The sequence below is a fragment of the Ceratotherium simum genome, chromosome 1, assembly GCF_057802395.1.
Source record: "Ceratotherium simum simum isolate JZ-2026a chromosome 1, ASM5780239v1, whole genome shotgun sequence".
Taxonomy (NCBI): domain Eukaryota; kingdom Metazoa; phylum Chordata; class Mammalia; order Perissodactyla; family Rhinocerotidae; genus Ceratotherium; species Ceratotherium simum.
Window position 1 is genome coordinate 56,454,840 of NC_141900.1, and position 27,227 is coordinate 56,482,066.

At 38.3% G+C, this 27,227-nt stretch overlaps 1 protein-coding gene across 1 annotated transcript; it reads left to right on the forward strand.

Moving 5' to 3' along the window:
* The first annotated feature begins 2,442 nt into the window (after positions 1–2,442).
* FAM221A (family with sequence similarity 221 member A) lies at positions 2,443–27,002 on the forward strand. The gene is made up of 7 exons (XM_004418918.3): positions 2,443–2,515; positions 5,145–5,318; positions 13,733–13,923; positions 15,526–15,732; positions 20,194–20,301; positions 22,721–22,803; positions 26,560–27,002. The coding sequence occupies exons 1-7, from the start codon at positions 2,451–2,453 to the stop codon at positions 26,626–26,628; spliced, it is 897 nt and encodes a 298-aa protein (XP_004418975.2). The 5' UTR covers positions 2,443–2,450; the 3' UTR covers positions 26,629–27,002.
* Positions 27,003–27,227: the final 225 nt, after the last annotated feature.

Consider the following 27,227-nt stretch of genomic DNA (forward strand, 5'->3'; position numbering starts at 1 on the left):
TTTTTTGAGTTAGAGTTTTTATTTTAATTATCCTATTCTATCCTCATCACTGTACTATTGGGTATTGGGTAGGGGGTGGGGGGGGGAGCAAACAACTTTCTTGTGTTGTAGTTCTCAACTGCCAAACCATTAAGAGTTAATGACTGATAGAGAAGACTGCAGGTTACAGACTTCAAGCTGGGTACAGCAGCTGACTGAGACTTTAGGATTGCCTTCCTTAGGGGTTTGATGAATGCATTCAAAGTAAAATGTCTTTATGGGAAGAAAGGTGTGTAAGCGTATTAAGCAGTTCAAGAGGTGAGTTGTGGCAGACCCTACGGATTGACCAACCAGACACACATTTCTAACCCTCTCCTTGACCACCTCTATCACAGAGCCTGGAAAACCTAAGTATTGTACTTGCTTTCCTAGCTTCCTTCATACAACTAGGATGGCCATGTGACATGGTTCTGGCCAGTGATACATAAGTGAAAATCTTTCGGGAGAGAGGCTTCTAGGAAAACTCTTACTTGACAAAAGGAACAGCTGATGTTGGTTACTCCCCTTCTTCCTTCTTTGATTTGGATATGATTTCTAGAGCTCTTCCAACCATGGAGAAAACGCCCTGAATCAATGCCAGCAACTGTCTATCCCTCCACTTCTTTAAAGTAACAAAAACCTTATGTTTAATTAAGCCACTGTTAACTGGATTACTCTGTTATTTGCAGAAGATAGCATTCCTAACTTATACATCACTGCAAAATGCTGGTAATACCTATCTCATTTTATGAAGACTACATATGTAAAATACCTAACACCTGCCTAGGCAAATTTCAAGTTCCTCTGTCTATCCTACTTCCTAGATCAATTTCCTTTTGGAGGAAATTATAGTCCCATTATACTTTTTTATTAAAGCAGAAGTCAAAACCATATACAATATTCTGATTAGCAAAGGTGTCAGTTTTATACAGGGTTAGGATAACATTTTCTATTTGTTCCATAGTCTTATTTGTCATGCCTAATATTTTTGTTGACTTCTTTGGTCAGAAGAGTTTACTACTTCAGCATCTTCCTGGAAGAGTCCACAATTACACTAAGCCTATTTTAATTATTCCCCTCTAGATTTATTAAATTGTACTTGCCTACATAGATACTCCCCTGCCACTTTTCTATAAGCTCACATAGCCTAGCACTTGCTGCTATTTATATTTGTTAGTCTAGCTGCTGCCTAAAAGCCGGGCTAGGTGCTCATAAAGAGAAAACTGGTAGCCGCAGCCCACAAGCTGTGACTGGGGAGACTGCTGAGTGGGGCTCCTTCCCCTAAAATAACCCCATTTCAGGATCACTCCTTTATCTGCGTATTGACAGCTTTTTAACCTTAAAACGTTCCTATAAAATGCAAATGTGTGTGGGAAGCTTCAAACTTTATTGGCTAAGGTTGAGTTACAAGATAACACTTTGGCGGAGAGTAATTAACAAAAAGCAGCGAGGACGTCCAAGTGGGGATGGGAACAGCCTGAGAGGCGGACCGACTTGAGAGGGAAAAAAGGGCACTCACGGAAAAGGGAGGTAGGAGGGGAACCTAAACAATTTGTCTACATAATATTTTGCTTTTTGGACCTGAAATATTCAGGAAAGTACTTTTGAAATAAAGTATTGTAGTTCAATGAATTATTTTTCTTATTGTTTGCCGATTCTCCCTCCCAGATAATTTACAGAGGGCGCTCAAGCCGATCTCTAGGGAGCCTCCGCGTTTCCTGAGTAACGATGATCCAGGTTGCTAAACCAAATTATGGACAAATCGCCAATCGCACGGTAATTCAACTATAAAAAGATTTTGTGGATAATATTTCCAAAGGTTAAAAAAAATCTTAACTAAATCGTTTCTATTTGTTTCTGCTTAAACCCGCTATTCACTTCCTTTGAAGAACATGTTGCTTCAGTGATACCCAAACTGGACCCAGACAATCCAGGACTGTTGATTTTACGTTACACTTTTGTAAACGCCAATTTTGAAGACATTGTTGGCGATTATGGGGAGGTGGGCCTCAAACTATCCAGAACCTTCTCAAAACCGGAGAAAAGCACTGTACAAAGAAATAAGCCATGTTTTGTGCGTCCATTATATGCGAAGTATTCCACTCCTTTGTCACTTGTTACTTTACAAAGACACCTGCCAGACCAGGGAAGGGAAGCGTCAAGAGGCAGGGTTTGGGGAGGGCGGTAAACAGCGCCCCCTGTCGGGCGGGGCTGTGCTGGGAGACAGCGGGTATCTCGCGCCCCGCGTGGGCGGCCAGGCGGCAGCGCGCGCGCCCCGCGCCGGCACGGCGGTCTTGGGGCCGGGCCAATCCGGAGGCGGCCGGGAGGGGGCGCGGCCGCCGGGCGGGGCCCGCTCTGGCTCCTCCGCCGTCGGCTCGCGCGCAGGGCGGGCTCCGGGCGCGCGGCGCCGGCATCGCTCTTCCCCGCCGGCCATGGAGCGACTGACGTTGCCTCCCGGCGGCGCGGCGGCGGTGGACGAGTACCTGGAGTACCGGAGGTGAGGCGGCGGCTCCGCGGGGCGGGCGGGCGGGCCGGGAGGAGCGCAGGGGGCGCGGTCAGGGGCCCGCCGGGGCTCCCCGAATCCTTTCCCGGGCTGTTGGGAGAGGCTTACAGTGATTTCAAGTTTCGTCTTTCTGTAATTAAATATTTTAATGACACGCTGTTCTATTCTAATAAGTCTCTCCTGAGGCTAAGAGGTCTTCCTCTCCGACCGCTTCCCATGAGGATTATTAACTCTAGATTTATGCAAAGGTCCAATTGTTTTTTCTAAATGTCTGTCCAAGAATTACATATTGAATACGCGGGGCCTATAAAAGTTAGCAGATGGTAGTTGAGTTTGCATGGTAGTTTAGTAATAGGATAAGTCGTGAAATTCCAAACATGCTCCCAACCCCGAAGTGCTGGTTTTAGGAGAAAGCACGGACTGGTGTAGTTTCCGTGGTTCTGGAGAAACTCCTTTGCAGAAACTAGAAAAGCAGCTGCCTCTTTGGCTTGAGGACACGGCTCACTGCCCCGGGCCCTGACAAAGGCTGATGCACCTGCAGCGACCTGTTCTTTTTAAGGTCTCTCAAGAAAGGTTTTGACAGTTGGAAAACTGGGTTAGTGGGAATTTACTGGAGAGGGACAAGCAGGAGGATACTGGGGGGTGGGGCGGGGTTAATGTGTGTGTATAAAGGGGAAGTGAGACAATCACAGCCCTGCCTGGGAAACCTGAGTGAGAGAGGCTGCTTCCCTGAAAGGTAGTCACCCCAGATCACCCAGGAGTTCCCTTGTTGACTGCACTCCCTCTGACTGTCTCGGTGGTATAGTTTTGGGTAACGCTTAAAAATGCGTGGTAATTCTGAGCCAGAAAAGTGAGGGTGAAGAGCTTGGTGGGTCAGGCCTCATCCCGGGTTCAGGTGGGTCTGGATAACTCCAGGAGTCCTGTGGTCAGAACAGCTTCCACCCAGCCCTCACCCAAGGCAGAGATGGCCCCTTGAGTCTCCCGAGTCTCCAGGGCTTTTCCCTAGGAGCAAGTTGCTGGGCTCTGATGTTGACTGATAACTTAGATATTTAGACGTTTAGATATGTGGATTGTGGGCATCCAGCTGTAGTCTCTTGCCTGGCCCAGAAAATGTTAGGGCCTGATGGGAAATTATTTTTGCAAACATAAATAATCTGGAACAATTTGCTATAAACATTAGAGCCTTGCTACTCAAAGTGTAGCTATCATGGACCAGCGGTGTAGGCATCACCTGGGAGCTTGTTAGAAATGCAGACTCTCAGGCCCACTCCAGACCTATTAATCTGAATCTGCATTTGAACTAGATCCCTTGGGGATTCTGTAACTACAGTATCTTTTGAACTACATTGGTTTAGAATTTAAATACAAATGATCTCTTTAAAGGTCTGCATTGATCTTAAAGTCTTTCTAGTGCCTGTCGGTATACTTTTTGGTAGCTATAATAAAGCAAAATGGCTTAAAACTTTATCTCAGAATAAAATTCTCTTTGTTTTTTCACACTTGTATATCTAAATTATTTAAGGAAGAAAGTTGTGATGATTTCATGGCTTCTGAATTGGTTTTATTTATCCGCCTCAGCTAAAGGCTTGAAAATATGGAAAAAGGTATGGATTGCACAAAAAATTATATAGCATTCTGCAAACAACACTTTTCATGATTTTTAAAGGGGGATATTTTCACGGAGAAGTTTCTTCAATTTTGAACAAATTCTTTTAATTGTGCTTCCTTTTTCTCCAGGGAAACCAACTCTTAATTTATTAAGAAATTAAGAAATAATGGTGAATTAATTTTTCCCATAAAATTTTGAGGTCTTGCTTCTGGGATTAAACAATGATGCACCTGATTGCTCAACACACATGTGGGTCTGAGCTTGTGCAGATCCAAGGGTGTTTGTGGGTCCTGCATTAGTTTAAACTCCTAGACAGGGTTTAGAGTTGAGTACAGACATTAGTCATGTTGTCTTCTGTGGTGATGTTTTTTGTACTATTTTTAAAGGAGGAAAATGTTAAAATTTTTAGCAGTTGAGGTTCCAGCTTTTAATGAGAACAATGAGCATGTTTGCTTCAGAAATAAAGGAGAAATTGGGATAAATGTGTGGTAATTTTCCAGTGGTAAACTGTGATCATTCAAGTCAGATGTTATAAATTCATTGACTTTCTTGTTTATAATTTTCTTCTATATGGGAAGCAAAAGCTTTATTACCATTGTGTGTAATTTTGCTATTAACATGAGCCTAAAGTAAAAAAAACTCAAAGCTGAAGCAGCCTTTCCTTTGACTATACAAGTATAGTTTTTTTTTTGTGAGGAAGATTAGCCCTGAGCTAACAGCCGATGCCAATCCTCCTATTTTTCCTGAGGAAGATTGGCCCTGGGCTAACATCTGTGCCCATCTTCCTCTATTTTATATGGGATGCCACCACAGCATGGCTTGAGAAGCAGCACATCGGTGTGTGCCCGGGATTTGAACCTGCGAACCCTGTGCCACCAAAGCAGAGCATGCGCACTTAACCACTATGCCACCAGGCTGGCCCCATATACAAGTATAGTTTAATTTTAGAGTTTAGTATTTTTAACCTGGAAAATAAATAATTAGGGCTTAAGAGAAGTATTTTTTTCCTTCTAGAATTGTCGGTGAGGATGATGGAGGGAAACTTTTTACTCCTGAAGAATATGAAGAATATAAAAGAAAAGTTTTACCTATGCGCTTACAGAACAGATTATTCGTGAGCTGGCGATCACCAACTGGAATGGACTGTAAACTTGTGGGGCCAGAGACACTCTGTTTTTGTACACATAGGTAAGATCTTTATTCCTAAGTTTTCTGGCGATTAGAAATTATAAAACTGTAGCAGAGCTTATCTTCCTTCTATAAATAACATTATTTGTGATAACTGAGAAACATTTAAAAATAGGCCTTTATATAATATCCTGGAAATAATCTAAAGGTTTTTTTTGCTATAATTAAAAAATTTCTATTATATTCTTTTAGAACTCATTATGGAGTCCATCACCTTAAGCATCTCTTCTCTTGCCATTGGTAAGAAAGATATGGTGCCCCTGTGGCTTTGCTGAGGGTCTTTTGGTTAGGCTGGGAGTGGAGTCTACCTCTCCCACCGCTGGACAGATAGCAGAGGACTGCAGAACTGCTTTAAGAGTTGCTTCAGTGACCTACACTGAACAGGTTACCAATTTACAAGTAGAAGGATTTCTCCTCAAATTTACTAATCTCCCTTTATACTTTAAGAAATGTGTTGTGTCCATACCTTTCTTTAAACAAAAATACAAGCACACAGCTTTTTATTACAAATGGTCCTTTTCTGGGGAAAGCACATGGAAGAAAGGAATACACGAGGCTTCAGTCGTTGATGTGTGTTGCCTGTACCTGAGGTTTCCATTTGGTTATTTGTCACGTTCTACTTAAAATTTTTCTATTGTCACAGGTCACAGTTGTAAAGCTCAAAAGGACAAAGCTGCTTCACGGAAAAATCACTGAACCTATAATGTATTTTTAGGTAACAACTTTAACTTTTCCAAAGGAACCACGGAGGGAGAACTGCCCTGTTGTAATAGTTTCTGGGGCTCTTTGATGAGAGACTCTTTGTATAGTTGCTGTTTACAGACTTGCAGTTTGCCAAAGGTTGTTAGGCAGTTGCTAGGATGAGTAATGTATATAGATTGACTTGAGACTTACATAGCAACCCCAAGGAAAATGCTGTGGAGGAATGGAGGATGAGGTTTGCGTTGATATCTTTCCAAATTGCAGAGGAGTTTGGTAGATTGTGTTAGTTTTATCATTTATTCTTGTACAAATTTATTGCCAGTCTCTAATCTATGTATAATTATACAGCATGGAATTAACCTTCAAAATGGACTCAACCCAACTTCGATGGAAAAGTTTTCTTTAGTACTAGTCACTCAGTGAGATCTCTGCCTAAACTATTTTTTTTCCCTATTATAAAAGCAAAACATGGTTATTAAGGAAAATGAGGAATATACAGAAGAGGAGAAAAAAGACTCACCACCGAAAGCCAGCTGCTGTTCATACATTTTGCTATATTCATGTAATTTTTTCCTTATGTCGTTCATTTAGTTGTTGTCAAATATGTGTGTGTATAAATATTGAACCAGTTTTTCGTGACAGGATCACAGAAATACGTTTCCACGTTGTTATGTAGTAATCGCAAACAAGATTTTTAATACCTGCTTGGTATTTCAGCTAGTCCAGTGGTGTTCACTGTGTGTTCTCGAGCGGTGAGGGCGTCTCAGGGTGCACCAGGTGGAAGGGCAGGTTAGGGGAAGGACAGAGTCCAATTCTGGCTCTTTGCCTTGCTTTAACCAATTCTGCTTTTATCTGTTTTATACATTACGGTTCTGTAGAAGATTTTATTTGAAGAAAGGTTTCATTGCTAAAAAGTTTGAAAATTGTTGTCTAGTAACTCACCTGTCCATTCCCTTATTATTAGGATGTTGTGTATGTATATGTATATGTATGTATGTATATAGATATTTTTGCTATTTTAAATACTGTTGCTAATACTATCTTTATGCACAAAGCTCTTTTTATACATGGAATTATTTTCTTAGGGTATATTTTGCTAAAAATGAACTGTCTAGGTTAAAGGATGGATCTTTTTAAGTTTCTTAAAACATGATTTTTTGAGATTGGTTCTTTCGTAACACTCTTGACAGCACTGTGAATTATGTATAGTTTAAAAATCTTTGGCTTTTCTTGCTAAGTGAAAAATGGTATCTCATTGTTATTTTAAATTCTATTACCTAAATTAATATTGATAATAATACATTTAATATTATTTTACTGAGTATCACCTTGTGAGAAGAAGGCTAGTGGCCTATTTAAGAAAATTACTTACACAGTGTTTTAATGTAGAGCTTTGTCTTTTAAAAATGTTGATAATTTATTTTGAAGTTAAAAATTAAATTATATTAAAATGAATTATATTAATATATATTTTTAGAAATTCAGTTTATTTTGATTACATTTAATTTTTTTAATTCATTCATGCAATAAGCCTTTTTTAAATTGAGGTAACATTGATTTATAACACTGTATAAATTTCAGGTGTACATCTTTATCTTTCGCCTTCTGTATAGACTACATTGAGTTCCCCACCAAAAGTCTAGTTGCCGTCTGTCACCATACACGTGTGCCTGTTTACCCCTTTCACTCTCCCTTTACCTCCACTTCCCCCCTGGTAACCACCAATCTGTTCTCTGTATTTGTGTGTTTCATTTGTTTATCTTCCACAAATGAGTGTGGTGTGGTATCTGGCTTTCTCCATCTGACTTATTTCACTTAGCATAATACCCTCAGAGTCCATCCATGTTATCACAAATGGCAAGATTTCATCCTTTCTTATGGCTGATTAGTATTGCATTGTATATATATATATACCACATCTTCTTTATCCATTCGTCAATGGGCATTAGGTTGTTTCCAAGTCTTGGCTATTGTGAATAATGCTTCAGTGAACATAGGGGTGCACATATCTTTTTGAATTAGTGTTTTTGTGTTCTTTGGATAAATACCCAGAAGTAGAATAGCTGGATAATATGGTAGTTTTATTTTTAATTTTTTGAGGAATCTTCATACTGTTTTCCATAGTGGTTGCACCAATTTACATTCCCACCAGCAGTGTATGAGGGTTTCCTTTTCTCCACATCCTCTCTGACACTTATTATTTCTTGTCTTTTTAATAATAGCCGTTCTGATGGGCATGACGTGATATCTCATTGTGGTTTTTATTTGCATTTCCCTAATAATTAGTGAAGCTGAACATCTTTTCATGTGCCTGTTGGCCATCTGTATATCTTCTTTGGAAAAATGTCTGTTCAGATCCTCTGCCTGTTTTTTAATTGGGTTGTTTGTTTTTTTGATATCGAGTTGTATGACTTCTTTATGTATTTTGGATATTAACCCTTTATCAGATGTATGATTTACAAATGTCTTCTCCCAATTATAGGTTGTCTTTTCATTCTGTTGATGGTTTCCTTTGCTGAGCAGAAGCTTTTTAGTTTGATGTAGTCCCATTTGTTTATTTTTTATTTTGTTTCCCTTGCATGAGGAGAAATATTCAAAAAGATACTGCTGAGACTGATGTCAAAGATCATATTGTCTGTGTTTCTTCTCAGAGTTTTATGGTTTCAGGTCTTACATTCAAGTCTTTAATTCATTTTGAGTTAATTTTTGTGTATGGTGTAAGATAGTGGTCTACTTTCATTCTTTTGTATGTGGCTGCCTGGTTTTCCTAACACCATTTATTGAAGAGACTTTCCTTTCACCGTCATATGTTCTTGGCTCCCTTGTCGAAAATTAGCTATCCGTAGAAGTGTGGGTTTACTTCTGGGCTCTCAATTTTGTTCTGTTGATCTGTGTGTCTGTTTTTCTGCCAGTGCCATGCTGTTTTGATTACTATAGCTTTGTGGTATATATATATATATTTTTTTTAAATAATTTTATTTATTTATTTTTTCCCCCAAAGCCCCAGTAGATAGTTGTATGTCATAGCTGCACATCCTTCCAGTTGCTGCATGTGGGACGCGGTCTCAGCATGGCCGGAGAAGTGGTGCGTCGGTGCACGCCTGTATCGAACCCGGGCTGCCAGCAGCAGAGCATGCGCACTCAACCACTAAGCCACGGGGCCGGCCCTGTGGTATATTTTGAAATCAGGGAATGTGATGCCTCCAGCCTGGTAATTTTTTCTCAGGATTACTTTGGCTATTTGGGATCTTTTGTTGTTCCAAATAAATTTTAGGATTCTTCTATTTCTGTGAAAAATGTTATTGGGATTTTGATAGGGATTGCATTTTATAGTGGATTGCTTTAGGTAATATGGACATATTAACTATGTTAATTCTTCCAATCCATGAGCACAAAATACCCTTCCATTTCTTTCTGTCTTCTTTGATTTCTTTCAACAGTGTGTTGTTTTTTTTTTTTTTGTGAGGAAGATCAGCCCTGAGCTAACATCTGTGCTAATCCTCCTCTTTTTGCTGAGGAAGACCGGCTCTGAGCTAACATCCATTGCCAATCCTCCTCCTTTTTTTTTTTCCCCCAAAGCCCTCCAGTAGATAGTTGTACATCATAGTTGCACATCCTTCTAGTTGTGGATGCTGGGACACGGCCTCAGCATGGCCGGAGAAGCGGTGCGTCGGTGCGCGCCCGGGATCTGAACCCGGGCCGCCAGTAGTGGAGTGTGCGCACTTAACTGCCAAGCCATGGGGCCGGCCCCTCACAACAGTGTTTTATAGTTTTCAGGGTACAGGTCTTTCACCTCCTTGGTTAAGTTTATTCCTAGGTATTTTATTCTTTTTATTGTGATTGTAAACGGGATTGTATTCTTGATCTTTCTGCTAGTTCATTGTTAGTGTATAAAAACACAACTGATATTTGTATGTTGATTTTGTACCCTGCAACTTTACTGTATTTATTTATTATTTCTGATAGTTTTCAGTGGATTCTTTAGAGTTTCCTATATAAAGAACCATGTCATCCACAAATAGTGACAGTTTCATTTCTTTTTTTCCAATTTGTATATCTTTTATTTCTTTTTCTTGTCTAATTGCTCTGGCTAGGACTTCAGATACTATCTTGAATACTATGAGAGTGGGTATCCTTGTCTTGTTCCTGTTCTTAGAGGGATAGCTTTCACTTTTTCACCCTTGAGTATGATGTAGGCTGTGGGTTTGTCATATATGGCCTTAATTAGGTTGTGATATTTTCTTTCTACACCCCTTTTATTGAGAGTTTTTATCATAAATGGATGCTGAATCTTGTCACATGCTTGCTCTGCATCTATTGAGATGATCATGTGATTTTTATTCTTTATTTTGTTATTGTGGTGTATTACGTTGATTGACTTGTGGATGTTGAACCATCCCTGCATCCCCAGAATAAGTCCCACTTGATCGTGTTGTATAATCCTTTCAATGTGTTGCTGTATTCGATTTGCTAATATTTTGTTGAGGATTTTTGCATCAATGTTCTTCAGTGATATTGGCCTGTAATTTTCTTCTTTTGTGTCACCCTTGTCTGGTTTTGGTATCAGGGTAATATTGGCCTTGTAAAATGAGTTAAGAAGCGTCCCGTCCTCTTCATTTTTCTGGAAGAGTTTGAGAAGGAGAGGTATTAAATCTTCTTTGAATGTTTGATAGAATTTACTGGGGAAGGCGTCTGGTCCTGGACTTTCATTTTTTGGGAGGTTTTTTTTTAAATAATTTTATTTATTTATTTTTTCCCCCAAAGCCCCAGTAGATAGTTATATGTCATAGCTGCACATCCCTCTAGTTGCTGTATGTGGGACGCGGCCTCAGCATGGCCAGAGAAGCGGTGCGTCGGTACGCGCCCAGGATCCAAAGCTGGGCCGCCAGTAGCGGAGTGCGCGTACTTAACTGCTAAGCCACGGGGCCGGCCCCAGTTTTTAATACTTTTTTATACTTTTAATATTTTTAATACTTCCTTTCCCTTTAACCTTCATGTTATAATTAAGTGTATACTATCTTATTCTGATACAGATTTGCAATTTTCTCATTTTCTCTATATATCATGTTGCTCAAAGCTTTATATGCCTTTGTCTTTTTGTTTCAGGTAGGAGAGCTCCTTTCAACACATCTTGTAAGGCAGGTCTAGTGGCAGTGAACTCCCTCAGCTTTTGTTTGTCTGGGAAAGCCTTTATTTCTCTTTCACTCCTTTATTTCTGAAAGATAACTTTGCTGGATAGAGTATTCTTGGCTGACAATTTTTGTCTTTCAATATTTTGAATATATCTTTCCACTCTCTCCTGGCCTCTAGGGTTTCTGATGAGAAATCTGCTTATAGCCTAATGGGGATTCACTTGTAGGTTGTTTTCTTTATCTCCCTGCCTGCTTTTAATATTCTTTCTTTGTCATTGATTTTTGATGGTTTTATTATCTTGTATCTTGGAGAAGGTCTTTTTGTGTTGCCATAATTGGGTGTTCTATTAGCTTCATGGATTTTTATATCCAGTTCCTTGGGCAGGTTTGGGAAGTTCTTAGCTATTATTTCTTTAAATAGGCTCTCTGCTCTCTTCTCTCTCTTCTTCTTCTTTTGAGATATCCATTACCCTTTCTAATGGAGTCACATAATTCTTGTAGAGTTTCTACATTTTCTTTTTGATTCTTCATTCTCTCTCCTTTTCTGCCTGCATCATTTCTAGGTGTCTGTCTTCAAGCTCGCTAATTCTCTCTTTGGTGCCATCTGCTCTATTTCCAGTGCTTTCTAATGTATTCTTCGTCACATTTATTGAGTTCTTCAGCTCCAGAATTTCTGTTTGGTTCTTTTTTAGAGTTTCAGTCTCTTTGGTAAAATAGTCTTTCTGTTCATTGATTTTATTCTTGAGCTCATTGAACTGCCTTACTGAGCTTTCTTGTAGCTTGTTGAGTTTCTTCATGACAGCTATTTTGAATTCTTTATCAGTTGGATCACTATCTTCTATGACTTTATGTTTAGTTTCTAGAGAATTGTTTTCTTTTTGTAATGCCATGGTACCGTGGCTTTTTGTGGTGCTTGCTGAATTATTCCTCTGTCAGTGCATTTATAGCAAACGTTTTTTATTTAGGTATAGTTTTGTTTTGATTCAAATTTTTCAACTGCTTAGAGATTAGAAGCCTTTCTTTTGTTTTTCATTAGAGGGCCCTATAGCACTAGTTTTTGGTTTCTCTTACTTGAGCTGCCTCTGGCTGTATTTGAAGATCTGTACATTCTACCCTCCACTGCCTCTATTTGGGCAGTTGCTGGTACTCTCATCATTGCTGCTTGCACTTCTGGGGGTCACTGATGCCTTGCTGTTGCTGGTGTTGCAGTGGTCGCTAGCTTTGCTGCTGGAGCCACAGGAATGGCTGACACCTCAGCCATGTCTGGGATCATCTGGGTTGGAAGCTCCACTGCCATGGTAGGGGGACGGTGGGGAGGGAGCCTGGTACACAGGGCAGTGTCTCAGCTGTTGTCTGTTACCTTGTGGTCGTATGTGCTACTTCGGTTGGGATATACGAATCCTGTGCACGTCTTTGCTGCTGCTACCAGGGTCTGAGCTGGGCCTGGAATCATGGGGCTCTGCCTCCACTGCTGCTCCATTCCTTGTGGCTGCAGGTATTGCTGCAGCTGGCTGGCTGGAGTTGCACATGTGCCTTTGCTGCTGCCCACCAAATTCTCTGGGGCTGGGGATGGCTGGCTCAACTGCTGTGGCCGGGATCCAGGGTCCTGAGTTCTGCCTCTGCTGTTCCCCCTTTTAACCTCCTCTGTGTGCCCCAGTCCACCCAGCTTTGTATGTACTGATGTGTGGCTCTCTAGAGTGTTAGGCATTGTAGCCTTTGTTGGGTTATGGATGTTTTATTCACTGTAGATTGAAGACAGTGAGTAAAGAGACAAAAGAATCCTCTCATGCTGCCGTGATGACGACGTCCTATTAATATATGACTACTGAACTCATTTCAATTTTTTTATTTTTTATTTTTTAAAAAATTTTTAATTTTTTATTTCATTTCATTTATTTCATTTCATTTCATTTTTTATTTTATTTTTTTGGTGAGGAAGATCAGCCCTGAGCTAACATCTGTTACCAATCCTCCTCCTTTTGCTGAGGAAGATTGGCCCTGGGCTAACATCCCTGCCGATCTTCCTCTACTTTATATATAGGATGCCTGCCACAGTGTGGCTTGATAAGCGGTGTAGAGGTCCGTGCCCGGGATCCGAACGTGTGAACCCTGGGCTGCCAAAGTGAAGCACATGAACTTAACCACTATGCCACTGGGCCAGCCCTGAGAACTTATTTCAATTTTAAATAGCAAACCTGTGAAAATAAATTTAAGTAATGCACTTTGGTAAAAAGAATTTTTATAAAGAACTTTTTTCATACTCTTAGGTTGTCCTCCATATTAAACAATCTATAGGGGTAAATATTTTAAGGGAATTATACAATATTTCTTTGTATGTTGCTGTGAAAATTCTTCTTAAATAACTGAAAATAAAAATATAAAAGAGTGAAGGTTTTCTCTGACTAAAGCAACATAGCTGACAGAAGTACTGCATATAGGGGAGTTTATTTTCACCTTACTACCAAGAACAACAAAACCAAAATAAAAATAAAAAAGCATTTTGCATTTAACAGAATAGAAATTATAATTTTTGGCAATACTTGCATTGTGTTTTTATTTCTTCCATTTTATTCTTTTTAGGTATAAACAACATAAAACTGACTTTGAAACGATTCCACAGCAGCGCCCCATTAGTCTGCCTTGCCGAGTGACTGGCTGCCAGTGTGGGGCTTACCTTTATGTCCCTCTGAATGGTGCGCAGCCCATTCGCTGCAGGTGTAAGCACTTTGCCGATCAGCACAGTGCTGCACCTGGCTTTATATGCAATGCCTGTGAGTTGCATTATTATAAACACACAAATAGAATGTTTTTATTTCTTTATTGAATATTTAATGTGTCTTTGTGCCAGTTTTATTCAGCCATAGAGTATTAAACAACTAAGAAAAATTTGATGGATAGCTACTCTAAAATTTTATTTTTGTGGAAAAACTAAGAGTTACTTGTATGCTTTGCAGTCATAAGTCCTAATCTTATGTAATTCAAATAACCAATAGTAATAGATTTTAAAGAATCACTAGATGTGATCTGATTCAAATTTTTGAATAGTGGGAGTTTTATCAACGAAATTCTATTTACAGGTTTTTAACAAGGATTTTATAAGTCAAAAAAAATTTTATAATTTGCTAGTAGATTATTGTTATTGCCTAAAACATAGGCTAATGGGAAAAGGAAAATGTAACAAGATAATTTAAACACTTGATATGCAATAGCACTGTTAACTTAGTACCTGTGTGCAAATTCCAGCCCCTATCCCATATCCCTTTCGCTTAATCCTCCTTTATAAACCCTTTGAAATAGGTAGGATATTAGCCCAGTATTCTTCTACAGGAGATAGTTATTCCAGTTGCTTTTATAGTACTTTGAATTGAAATCTTATGATGAAATGTGTTATAAAATGTTTTTAATGACAATTGCAGGATGGCTAAGTATGGAAACAGTTGGATAAAACTTATTTATCACATGCCTTGATTCCCATATACATTTGTCAGAAGTGTGAGTGTGTAAAGATTTTGTTAGTGGTGTATTCTGGCCTCCATTTTAATATGGCTTTTTAAAATATATACAGTAATTTTATTAAGATATAATTCATGTACCATACAACTCTTCCATTTCAAGGGTACAATTTAATGGTTTTTAATATATTCACAGAGTTGTGCACCATCACCATGATAAATTTTAGAACATTTTTGTCACTCCAAAAAGAAACTCTGTATCCATTAGCAGTCATTCCTTATTCCTCCCCACCCCCAGCCCTAGGCAACCAATAATCTACTCTCTGTTTCTCTGGATTTGCTTATTCTAGACTTTCATAGAAATAGAATCATAGAATATTTGGTCTTTTGTGACTGGCTTCTTTCACTTAGTGTGATGTTTTTATGATTCATCCATGTTGTAGGATGTATCAGTACTTCTTTCCTTTGTTAAATAATATTCCAGTGCATCCTTTCTATGTCTGTTGGTTGACCTCCAATATGGCTTTTTTGGGGAATTGATCCACAGGGAAGTTTCCACATTCTCTCTTTACCTGGTCCTGGCTACTGGGCTGTCCCCACCACACCTGCTTTTAACTCAGTATTTGAGGAGAAGATCTGAATTTCCTGGCTCTCAGTTTTCAGCCTGATTTCTTTTAGTCCTAGTTGGTTTTTCCAATATGTTTTTTCTGCTACATACCCCTTTACCACTCCAGCATCTTTTAGAAGTATGATCTGTGGCTGGGAGGGAGTTCAGGGGCTGGAGGTAATAGGTACAGAGGCCAGAGGAGAGTGTATGAGGGATCTAGATTCAGGTGATTTTGGCTAAGCTAAGCATTTTTAGGGCAGAGAGCTCAGTACCTATATTTAAAAACATTTACTTCCCTTTACATCTTGATTCAGGTTCCAAGTGTTCAGGATTCCATAGTTGCTTCACTTGTGCTTGTGGTCAGCCTGCATATGCCCATGACACAGTAGTGGAAACTAAGCAAGAGAGACTGGCTCAGGGAAAACCGGTGGGACAGGATGTTCCTTATGCAGCAATGGGAGGATTAACTGGCTTCAGCTCACTGGCAGAAGGCTACATGCGATTAGATGACAGCGGAGTTGGTAAGTGATGATATTTGAAATGTAAGCTTGTCATATTGTTTTATGTGTGCTAACAATAGCGAAGCCATATATCACTTTATAGTCCATGTTTTTTTCAGAAAACATTCTCTCATTTTAATTTTTTTAAAAAGGTTTTATTGCTACTATACAATATATAGTCATTACAGAAAATTTAGAAAACACAAGAGAAAAGATCACTTCTACCCCAGTACTCATACCCAAATTCCAACCCACAACTCCATTGTTTGTAATAGCTGAATGGTATTTCTTTTATTTGATAAGATACAGTTTACCTAAACTGTTACTCTACTGTATGCAATTTTTGCCATTATAACCATCTCATTTTTGAAAGATGGGCTTATGTCCACGTGTGCATATGCACAGGCGTGTGTATACATGTTATCACATCTATAATGTGTACACACATGCACGTATGTCTGTACATGTATGTACACACATGCATATGCTTGCACATATAAAAGTTTTAAGTAACGTATGGAAAAGTTTAATTGGTTATATCTCAAACTATTGAAGGTAGCTGGATCTTTCTGAGTTGAGTGGGATTGAGAAGAAGGATATGATTCCTATCTACTTTAAATACTTGTGTGTGTGTGTATTTTTTTTTACAACAAGCATGTATTTTATTACAAAAATTACATAAATATAGATGAATATTTTCTTGTTATGAAAGATTCAAACAATAGAAATGAAGTATAAGGCTCCTTTGAGCACTTCTCTTTACCCCAGATTCTTTCCCAGAGGGTAATTTGCTGTCGTATGTATTTTTCATTTTTTTTTTTTTTTTGGGTGAGGAATATTGGCCCTGAGCTAACATCCATTGCCAATCTTCCTCTTTTTGCTTGAGGAAGACTGGCCCTGAGCCCACATCCGTGCCAGTCCTCCTCCACTTTGCATGTAGGATGCTGCCACAGCATGGCCTAACGAGCAGTGTGTATGTTTGTGCCCAGGATCTGAACCCGCGAACCCCAGGCCGCCAAAGCAGAGCACACGAACCCAACCATTATGCCACTGGGCTGGCCCCTGTATTTTTCTTTTTAACATACATTATTATAGTTTAGTTTTTTTTTAACTTAGAAAAATTTTGAAGGCTTATTATGTCAGGACACACAAATGTACTTAATTCTTTTTAACTGCTGCATAGTATTCCACACTATAGATATATCAGTTTATCTGAACCATTTTTTTCTTTGTGGCATTTAGATTGTTTCCATTTTTTTTCCTTTACAAATAGTCATGCCAAAAAAATCCTTGAACTTGTTTCCTTGTGTACTATGTGAATTTGACTGTAAGACAGATATAGAGAAGTAGAATTGTTGGGTTGAAATGTGTGCACATGTGAAATATTAATACATACTATCAAATCGTTGTCCAATAGTGCTGTACTTGTTTATCCTTCCTCTGGTGATGTTTTAGTTTACCTATTTCCTCATATTTATTCTGATCATTGATATCATTCAACTTAATTTTTTGCCAGTCTGATGTGTGAAAATGTTATTGTTGTTTCAGTTTGATTTCCCTGGTATTAGTGATATGAGTCTTCTCATATTTATTGGCCATCTTACTTTCTGTGAGTTTCTGTTCATACACTTTGCTCATTTTTCTGTTTTTATCTTTTCTCATTGATTTATAGGAAGTCTTATATATTCTGTGTACTAATCCTTTGTTATTTATCTTGCAGATATTTTCTTCCAATCTGTTATTTTGTCTGTTGGTCTTTTTTTTTTTTTTTTAACAGTTTTTAAATTTTGGAGGCATGCCTTCCCTACTCTAATTTCCTAAATACGTTCTCCTTCATTTTACTCTAATACTTATTTTTTTTTGTTTTTATGTTTAGCTTTTTCATGTATCTGGAATTTATTTTTTGTGAAAGTGTGAGGTGTGTATAACTTCAGTTTTTGTCTAAATTGATGGCAAGTTATCCAAACACCATTCTTTCCCAAATAATTTGAAACTTTATTTTTATCATATTCTATCATACTCTCTATTTCGTGCCATTGCCCTATTTGTCTATCCAATGCCAATATTACGTATTTTAAATTATTATTCTTCAGAGTGTGTTTTGATATTTGGTATGGTAAATTCCTCCTCTTTATGTTCTTTTTTCCAAGATTGGCTTGATATGTTTGTGCATTTTCTCTTCTAGGTAATTTTATAACTGTCTTGTTAAGTTCCATAAATAAATCTTTTTTCAGTTTCCATGGGTGCACGATTTTATTAGGTTCATGCACTAATTACTGGTGGCAAGAAATAGTGATGATAATGATGTTGTTGATGATGATTGCAGCTTTGTACTGCCAGGAGTTGTTCCAGCCTCTTTACATCTATTATCTCATTTAATCCTCATAACAACTTTGAGTTAGGTGCTATTATTAATCCTACTTTACAGCTGAGGAAACTCAGCACAGAGAGAAGTACAACATCTTGTTCTGTGTTAGTCAGCTAGTAAGTGTTAGGGTTGGGTTCAACCCAGAAATTGTTCTGGGCTCATTGGTCTGCCTCATTGTTGTCTGTTTCTGTGCAGCTGCCATATTGTTTTCACTACTACAGCTTTATAATAAATTAATATTTATGACTTCATTTTATTACTTCAGAATTTTCCTGACCTATTCTTAACTTCTAATTCTTTCAGAACTTTGGCATCATTTTTTGAAAACATTCGATTATTACAAAACATTCTATTATAAAAACATTGTATTGTTTTAGTTGATATCACCTTGAATGTATAGATTAATGTAGGAAGAATTGATATTTTAAAATACTGAGTCTCTTCATTTATTCATCTTCTGTGTAGCTAAGTGGAATTCTGAAGTTGTCTTCATTAAAGTTCTGCACAATTTTTAATTCTATTTCTAGGTATTTCATCTTTTTTTTAATAGCTATCATACATGGGTTTTTTTCTTCCTTTATATTTTCTAGCTGAGTATTGTTCATTTATATAAAAGCAAATGTTTTATGCTGCTTTTGTTACTAGTCATTATTACTTAATCTTAGAATTTTAAATAAATGTTTAGATGATTTTACAAATAATGATATTTTTGCCTCTTCCTTTCCAATGTTTATGACTCTTCTTCCTCTTGACTAATAAAGATGGCTGGTACTTTCAGAATAATGCTAAGTAATAGTGGTAGTAGCCGGCATCTTTGCCTTTTTGTCACTTCTAGTATTTTATCACTTAAGCATCTTAATAATATAAAGAAAGAAGACCTCCTCATTCTGGGCCCTGAGGGAAGGTGGGGTGAAGAAAGATGAGAGTGAGGAGAGGAAAAATAAGATATTTTTGTCTTGATTTCAGACGTGAGGGTGTTTGGGGCAGAGGGATGTCTGCTCTTTTAGCCACGTAGAGTTCTGGACAGAGATGACCTCCTGCTGGAATTTGGTTCCTTTATGACATGGAAGGAGTCCATAATTCTCAGCTCTTAGCGGTGCATGGACTGCAGCTGAGCTGTAAGGCAACGGGTCTGCCATGTCATCTGTCATGGCAAGGGGCAAAGGTGACCCTAGAGCAGAGCTAGAGGTGGGTCCCCTGAGCTCTGGGGGATTCAGTAGAGGGAGTGGCAGACATTGAGGGGTCTGTACTTCTAGTGAGAGCAAGTGTGAGGCTACCAGGCTCTGCCAAGCTGAGAGACTAAATTACAGTTTACACCAGCCTTGAGCATTTGAGATCAATAGTACACACAGCAACCAGAGGACAGCACAAGGATCTGACTGGACCTGAGCCCCTTCTCTTATATTCCCTCAAGCCACATGGGAGCAGAGCTGGGGAGGGAGGGGGCCAGGAATCTGCAAGACTGAGCAATTGTCCCACACTGTTTACGTTATGAAAAAGGACTAACTTTTAAAACCAAATAGGACTAAAAGTTTATTTCCTTCCCTCTACCTGCAGTATGGGGATAGGGATGTGGGGGAGGTGTGGTTTGTGAAGAAAATAGAACACTTATAAATTTTCTCTGCAGCTTCCTTCTTTTTGGTCCAGAAGTCAATGTATTTAGCAGTTGGTCTTTGTAGTTGGTGGTTTGGGGTTGTAGATGTTTCCTCATTTCAATGAAGAAGTTTTCTTTATTTTTCATACTTTCTTTTTAGTTGGTTTCCCAGTGAGGAATAGAGTGAAAATATACTTCATCTGCCTTATTCACCTAGAGAGTTTTTATTGTAAATATCCTGCTTTTGATAGTGTTTTCTAACTATATTAAGGTTTTGTGCTTCTTTGCTGAGATAGTTATGTTTGTGCATAATATTTTTTTTCTGTGAAAAAGGTCTCTGAGAAATGCAAAAATACTTTTACCCATTTGCCTTTACTTTATGTGGTAAATAAAAATCTAAATAAAAATTTCCTTTTTACAGATTCTGCTGAGGTTGTAATTTAATTCACATTTGAAATAACTTCTTTGTATCTGAACAAATAGAAATTTAATTTTCCTTCTTCATATATTTTGTTCTCAGGTGCACCTTCAGTTGAATTTTTAGACTCTCCAGTTACAGCCAGGGACCACCCATTTCTAAAAGCATTTCAAGCATCATGTAGTTCTTCTCCAGAAACACTAACAGATGGTAATGAAATTAAATTGAGGAATATTTTTGGTTGTAGTAAATAAGAATATAGATTGATTCATTTTCCAGATATCTCTCTTTTCTTCCAGTATTACCACAATTTGATTGTCATTTTGTTTTTATATTGGCCAGGCACTGAGAAAAAGCAAGAAACTTCATTTTTTATTTGGAAAAATTGCTAAATCTGGGAATTATGAAGATTCTGATAATACAGTAATTTGAAGTTTTAAAACCTTATTGTGGTCCGTGTTATTGCTTTGATGTCTGAATAAGAGAGCCCTCTAGTGGACTAATTGCCTTAATCCTCTAGGTTATCTCAAACAGGATGTAATCCAGTGATAACTGTCGGTTAGCAAGGTTTTATCACTTATAAATTATACATAAAAATGAATAGAATTCATTCTGAGCACTAATATTCTATTCCTTTACTGAAAACAAGAATAAAAACATTGAAGAAGAGGGGCTGGCCCCGTGGCTTAACAGTTAAGTGCGCATGCTCTGCTGCTGGCAGCCCGGGTTCGGATCCCGGGCGCGCACCGACGCACTGCTTCTCCGGCCATGCTGAGGCCACGTCCCACATACAGCAACTAGAAGGATGTGCAGCTATGACATACAACTATCTACTGGGGCTTTGGGGAAAAATAAAAAGGAGGAGGATTGGCAATAGATGTTAGCTCAGCAAAAAGAGGAGGATTAGCATGGATGTTAGCTCAGGGCTGATCTTCCTCAAAAATAAAAATTGAAGAAGGAATTTGTATGATTAATTAGGTATTTAAGATTTAAAAATATTTTAAAAGGAGGATTTTCTTTGATTTATTTGTATTTTCATACAGCCTTTCTAGATACTCTGACTTTCTCCACGAGAGATTCTAAGGCAGCTTATGAAAATGGCACACGATGAAGTAATGATAAAATATAGATAGATGTAAGAAATCAAAACCAAGAAAAAGGACACAATTGTGTCAGCTTTCGAGGTTGATGTAATTGCTGCATTAAGCTTCAGTTTTGACTAAGTGTAGTGGCAGGCAGGCCACAAAGGAGGGTGCCATCAATTAAATACTTTTCATTATTAGAAAGGAGGAAACGTGAGTTCCTCAGTGCTAACCAAAGTTATGCCAATGCTGGATTTTAAAGACGTCTATGGAGTGACCCTCAATGATGCAGTGGCCCAAGGTCCTTAAAAACTTTTTTTTCAGCAAATGCAGCATATGGTTGCTCATTCCTGATAGTCACCAAAAATGGTAATATACCATTTTACCAGATAAATGGTAGCATACCATTAAAATGCAACTCAGTGAAGTGATTCTGCAAGAGGCTTGGCTCAAATGGTCCAATGTGATCCAGGGAAAGAATCAGAGTTTTCAGATGAATGGATAGATAGCACGTATTCAAAGCAATTTTTCTCAACAAGACTTTTGTTACATAGTTGACAGAGTGTGGTTATACTCTGTGGTGATTGTATGGAGTTATGTGATTTTGTGTTGCTGGTTGAGGGTGAATTCATATCCTTTAAAAACTAGACAGGTATTCAGGTTGATATTCTGTTTTGGATGTGGAGGGACCCAAACAAGACACTCTGGGGTCTTTCTTTTTTTTTTTTTGTGAGGAAGATCAGCCCTGAGCTAACATCCATGCTAATCCTCCTCTTTTCGCTGAGGAAGACTGGCTCTGAGCTAACATCTATTGCCAATCCTCCTCCTTTTTTTTTTTTCCCCAAAGCCCCAGTAGATAGCTGTATGTCATAGTTGCACATCCTTCTAGTTGCTATATGTGGGACGCAGCCTCAGCATGGCCGGAGAAGCGGTGCATCGGTGTGCGCCCGGAATCCGAACCCGGGCCGCCAGTAGTGGAGCGCGCGCACTTAACCACTAAGCCACGGGGCCGGCCCTCTGGGGTCTTTCTTATGAGAACACTAATCCCATTCAGGAGGCTCCACCATCGTGAGCTAATCATCACCATAGGCCTCGCCTCCTAAGACCATCATATTGGGCATTAGGATTTCAGCATATGAATTTGTGGGGGGACACAAGCATTCAGACCATAGCACAAACCTTGTATAATTACTTCTGTGCATTATCTTTTACAGTGTTACATGAATTTCTACTTTATCTATAAAATGTAAAATGTAGTTGAACAAAGCTAAGTGTGCTCTTATATGAAATAGCTATATAGTGTTATATAATATGAACCAGTTGAATATTTGAAGAATGTTTGCCAATGAAAATTACTTTTGTCTTATGAAGCTCTGCTTTCTAGACAAGGATTTAGGTAGTAGGATTGATTATCCATTTAGACCATTTCTGGTTTGAAAACTAAAAAATTATTACCAGGTAGGAGGAAAGTTTTCTTTCTGTTTTTTATTTCAAGAGAATTTATAATTGTATAAATATATTACTTAGAATTTTTTTTGCCTTGTTAGTAGGTACAAGTAGTCAGGTTTCTTCCTTAAGGAGACCTGAAGAGGACGATATGGCTTTCTTTGAAAGACGGTACCAGGAAAGGGTAAGTCTGTGGGGAAATCTGCTTACATTAAGCATTTACTTGTAACAAAGACACTATAGAATGATTATTGATTGTGGATCATCATTAAAAATAATTCATAAAGTCTTTACTTATAGCTAGTGTTAGGCCTTGAGACTTATTTAGAACAATTCAGAGAGAAACAGGACTAATGCATAATATGATATGTAATACACTGTTAATTTATAGAGGTCATAAAGATTGACTAAATATACAAATAAAATAGTCAATAATAAACATCCACCATCAGCAGATTCATAAATTATGTGTTTCTTGAATTCTTAATATGTAGTATTTCTTCTTCTTAGTGGCTTCTAGGCATATCTAGACTCAAGTTAAAATTGCCCAATAGCCTTTAAGAAACACAACACTAGTCATAAATGTATTTTAACAATTTCCAGGGCTCAACAACTACAATATTGATGTGTTCCCAGCTTTCAGTATTGATAATTTTCATCAGTTCTCCATCACACTGTAAACTCTTTGGGGATAAAAGTAGTATTTTATTATTCTTTGTATTTTCCCCATAACTAAGTATAGTGCCTTGTACATAATAAATTTTCAACAAATATTTATGGAAAATTGAAAAAATAAACACAGATATAGTAGACATTTGCTTTCATACATGTCATCTACTTAAACGTTTGATGTGTCTCATTGCAGTGTTCATATTTGAGAGTTTTGTTTTTGTTTACTGCCAGATGAAAGGCTGTTGGCTTGATGAGGTATGGGGGATGGTATCCAGCCATATGGTACATTCCCCTTTGTGGGTTTTATTGTCTAACTAGGTAATAAGTGCCGTGAAAGTAAAGGCACTCTTGTCACTTTTTATTGTATTCTCTACAACTCTTAGACAAGAGCTTGTTGAGTAACTGAAGGTGTGGAAAAAGGTGACCATTAAATAAATTCACCATCCAAGAGCAGAGGGAGTGAGTAGGGGACAGAGAGTTTAACTTGGTTTTCCTAATGAAGAATTTTGGAGTAGATGGGGAGAGTCCTGGATATGATTTTAGGCAGAGCTAGAAAATAGAACTTTCTGCAGTGATGGCAATGTTCTATATCTGTGCTGTAGCCGTTCATCATATGTGACTCTAGAAGTCTAAATTTTAATAAATTAAAATTTAAAATTAATTCCCTGAGTCACACTAGCCACATTTCAAGTGCTCAGTAGTCAAATGTGGCTAGTGGCTACCTTATTGGACAGTGCAGAAAGTTCTTTTGGAAAGCTCTCGTCTAAGGGAAAGAGGTGTTAGTAGGATCTCAGGAGGGAGATGAAATGGTCAGAGTGAGGAAAGAAAAGGCTATTTTTGCAGCATCGTTAAGGATAGACTTTTAATCAAATCAGTCTCTGTTCTTGGAATTCACAGCTGAATTTGTTTTTCCTCATAGGCTGATGAGGGACAGGGTTCTCGAACTCCTTCCTTCCCTCCTCCAAAGCCTGGGTAGTTGACTACATTGAAAACATGCCAGTGGTATTTGCTTGTGGGAAGATAATAGGGGGAGTTCTTATTTGTGAATGTTTTAGAGGACATACCTGGCCCATCCAGACTGCTTATTATAAATAGACCTAGAATTTATGGATTTATGAGATGTGCTTTACAACTCTCTGGCCTGTGCGATTTATGGATTTATGAGATGCAGCTTGTAAACTCTCCAGCACATGTGGTTAATGGAGTATAAAAACTAAGAAGCTCAAACCTAAACAACTTACTCTGAGCTTACATGTACCATACACATTGTTAGTAGTCATCTTTTACTCCAGAAAACCAAGACGCGTACCACTGAGGGAAAAGGGATGATTGGGAAGCTGAATCTGATAGGTTCAGGGCCCCCTTAGACAGCAGTGCTATGTCTGTATCTGGTTTTTGCTTGTATCCTTTGCTAATCATTGGTAGCACTTGGTGTGGGGAAGAACCTATGATTACTGTGAGTTGGCTTTGGTAATTAAAGACTTCATGGTAACATAGTTTACTAACTACTTTTAGATATTATTAAGAGTTGCTTCTTTTATATATCAGGTCAAATTATTTTCTTCCGCTGTGGATGACCCTTGGTCTTGTTTCCCCAAGAAAGGAGAATTTTATTAAGAAAACATTTATCAAAGGTCAACTAGGTGCAAGGCATTGTGTTAGTACCAGGAAATTAAAAAAAAAAAAAAAAGAAAGAAGAAGAAAAGGAGGAACAGGAGAAGGTATCTGCTCTGTGGGCACTAGGTGGATGTATTTGCTAAATACTATTTCAAATGAGCAAATGCTTTGGCTTTTTGTTTCTTTAGCATCTTTGCTCTTTTTTGATCTTACTACAAATCTAACACTTTGCCCTAAATGAGAGGGGAAAGGGGACTAGCATTTGTTGTGTGCTTATTAAGTGCCTAGATCTTTATATATATGATCTTATTTATACCTTTAGAACAACCCTGAGAAGTACCTATTACTATGACCTTTTTTTTTTTTTTAAAGATTTTATTTATTCATTTTTTCCCCCCAAAGCCCCAGCAGATAGTTGTATGTTGTAGGTTCACGTCCTTCTAGTTGCTGTACGTGGGACCCGGCCTCGGGTTGGATGGAGAAGCGGTGCCCTGGGGCGCGCCCGGGATCCGAACCCGGGCCGCCAGCATCAGAGCGCGCGCACCCAACCGCCAAGCCACGGAGCCGGCCCACTATGACCTTTTTTACAAATGAGAAAACTTGGTTAAATAACTTGCCTTAAATAAATGGTAGATGTAGGATTCAAATACTCTTCTCTCTGACTCCAGAGCCTATAATCTTTGCCCTAGAATAGGGAGTTCTTTGGGGGCCCTTCAGAGGACGTGTTGACTGATAACAGTGTGCAGGAATGATTAGAGTATATGATTTCTGAAGGAGGTTCCCAAATAGCTCAAAGAGAAGAGAGAGGGAAAAAAATGGGGAAGAGACAGAGGTGAGATTCATCCTGTTTTATTATTGGGAAGTTATTATTTGCAGTTTGATGAGATTGGGTAGACTGGTTTTACTGGGTTCCTCTGGTTTCTTGATGTTACTCCATCACCTTAGATGGAGGAGGCTCTGCCTCCACTACTGTGCCGCATATCTTCTCTCCTCTTCTCTGCAGGGGTGAGGCAGCAGTGCTGCCTCTGGGCGCTGGTGTGCGTGAGTGTGAGTGGTGGTGAGGCAGAGGCGGGTGGGCTTTGTGTTCTCTGGGGTTTTTTCCCATGGAAAGGTTTTTATGTTTCTCAAAGATCAGAAGGCTGCTGCTTAGGCTATATGTTAGCTGCTTCTTTGCTTCAGTTACAATGGAGAAGGACAACCTTCAGGAAGGTAACTGTGGCAATGTAGAAACCAGAATTATAGGAAACGGTCCTTAAAGCAGTCCATGTTCAGAGATAATCCAGCTGGATTGCGTATATTCTGTAACCCTGTAGGGAATGTGCATATGGGCTGGATATAAGGTTAGGCATTTAAGCTTTTTTTTTTTTTTTAAGTTTTAGTGGCAATTTATTCATTTTCTCCAAAGCAATATTCACTATATGTTATTTTTATTAAAATGCTTCTGTGAAGTTGAAATCAAGCCATATTTTAAAACAATTAGGTCCCTTCAACTATCAGATTTTGGCTTTGGTATTTAGCAGCTTAATAACTGCTAAATAACTGTGTGAAATGGCTGTGATAAATAAGACAAATCCAAATGAGGTATCTGCACCCATTTTTTCTTTAGAATATTTTACAAATTATTATATCAACAAATATTTTAAATTTTCAGATAAAAATGGAAAAGGCTGCTAAGCTGAAAGGAAAAGCACCATTGCCATCAACTACAAAACCTTCCTGAAGACTACTGGGGAAATTAAAACCATCATCTAAATATGTCTTTCTTGTGTTTATTTAAATATGATAATATAGTTTATTTTATCTCAGTTTATTTACTACTTTTACTGTGTAAAAATGTCTTTTTGGGTGTTTCCTTCCTTTATTTAAATAAGTGAAAATAGTTTATATTACTTTTGTCAAAATTCATGATTTACTACTTTGTATATACTTTTTCTCTCTGCTAACATATAAGGTTATTTTCATATTAGTCAAAACCTGACAGTACAGTAAATATTTTTAGTCTATCATAATTTAACTTTTTCAGGATATTTAAAAATTAAAGCTGTTATTGAGGGTTTTGAACAAACATATAAGGGCCATTGTTTCATTCAAAATAGTTGTTACAATCCTTAATTTTTTTTTAAAATTTTGTAATGTTGATTTATGTTTTTAAATAAAAAACTTTATTTTAAAATTATATAATAGGGGCTGCCCGGTGGCGCAAGCAGTTAAGTTCCCATGCTCCTCTGCGGCAGCCCAGGGTTTGTGGGTTCGGATCCTGGGCATGCACCGATGGACCACTTGTCAGGCTATGCTGTGGCAGCGTCCCATATAAAGTAG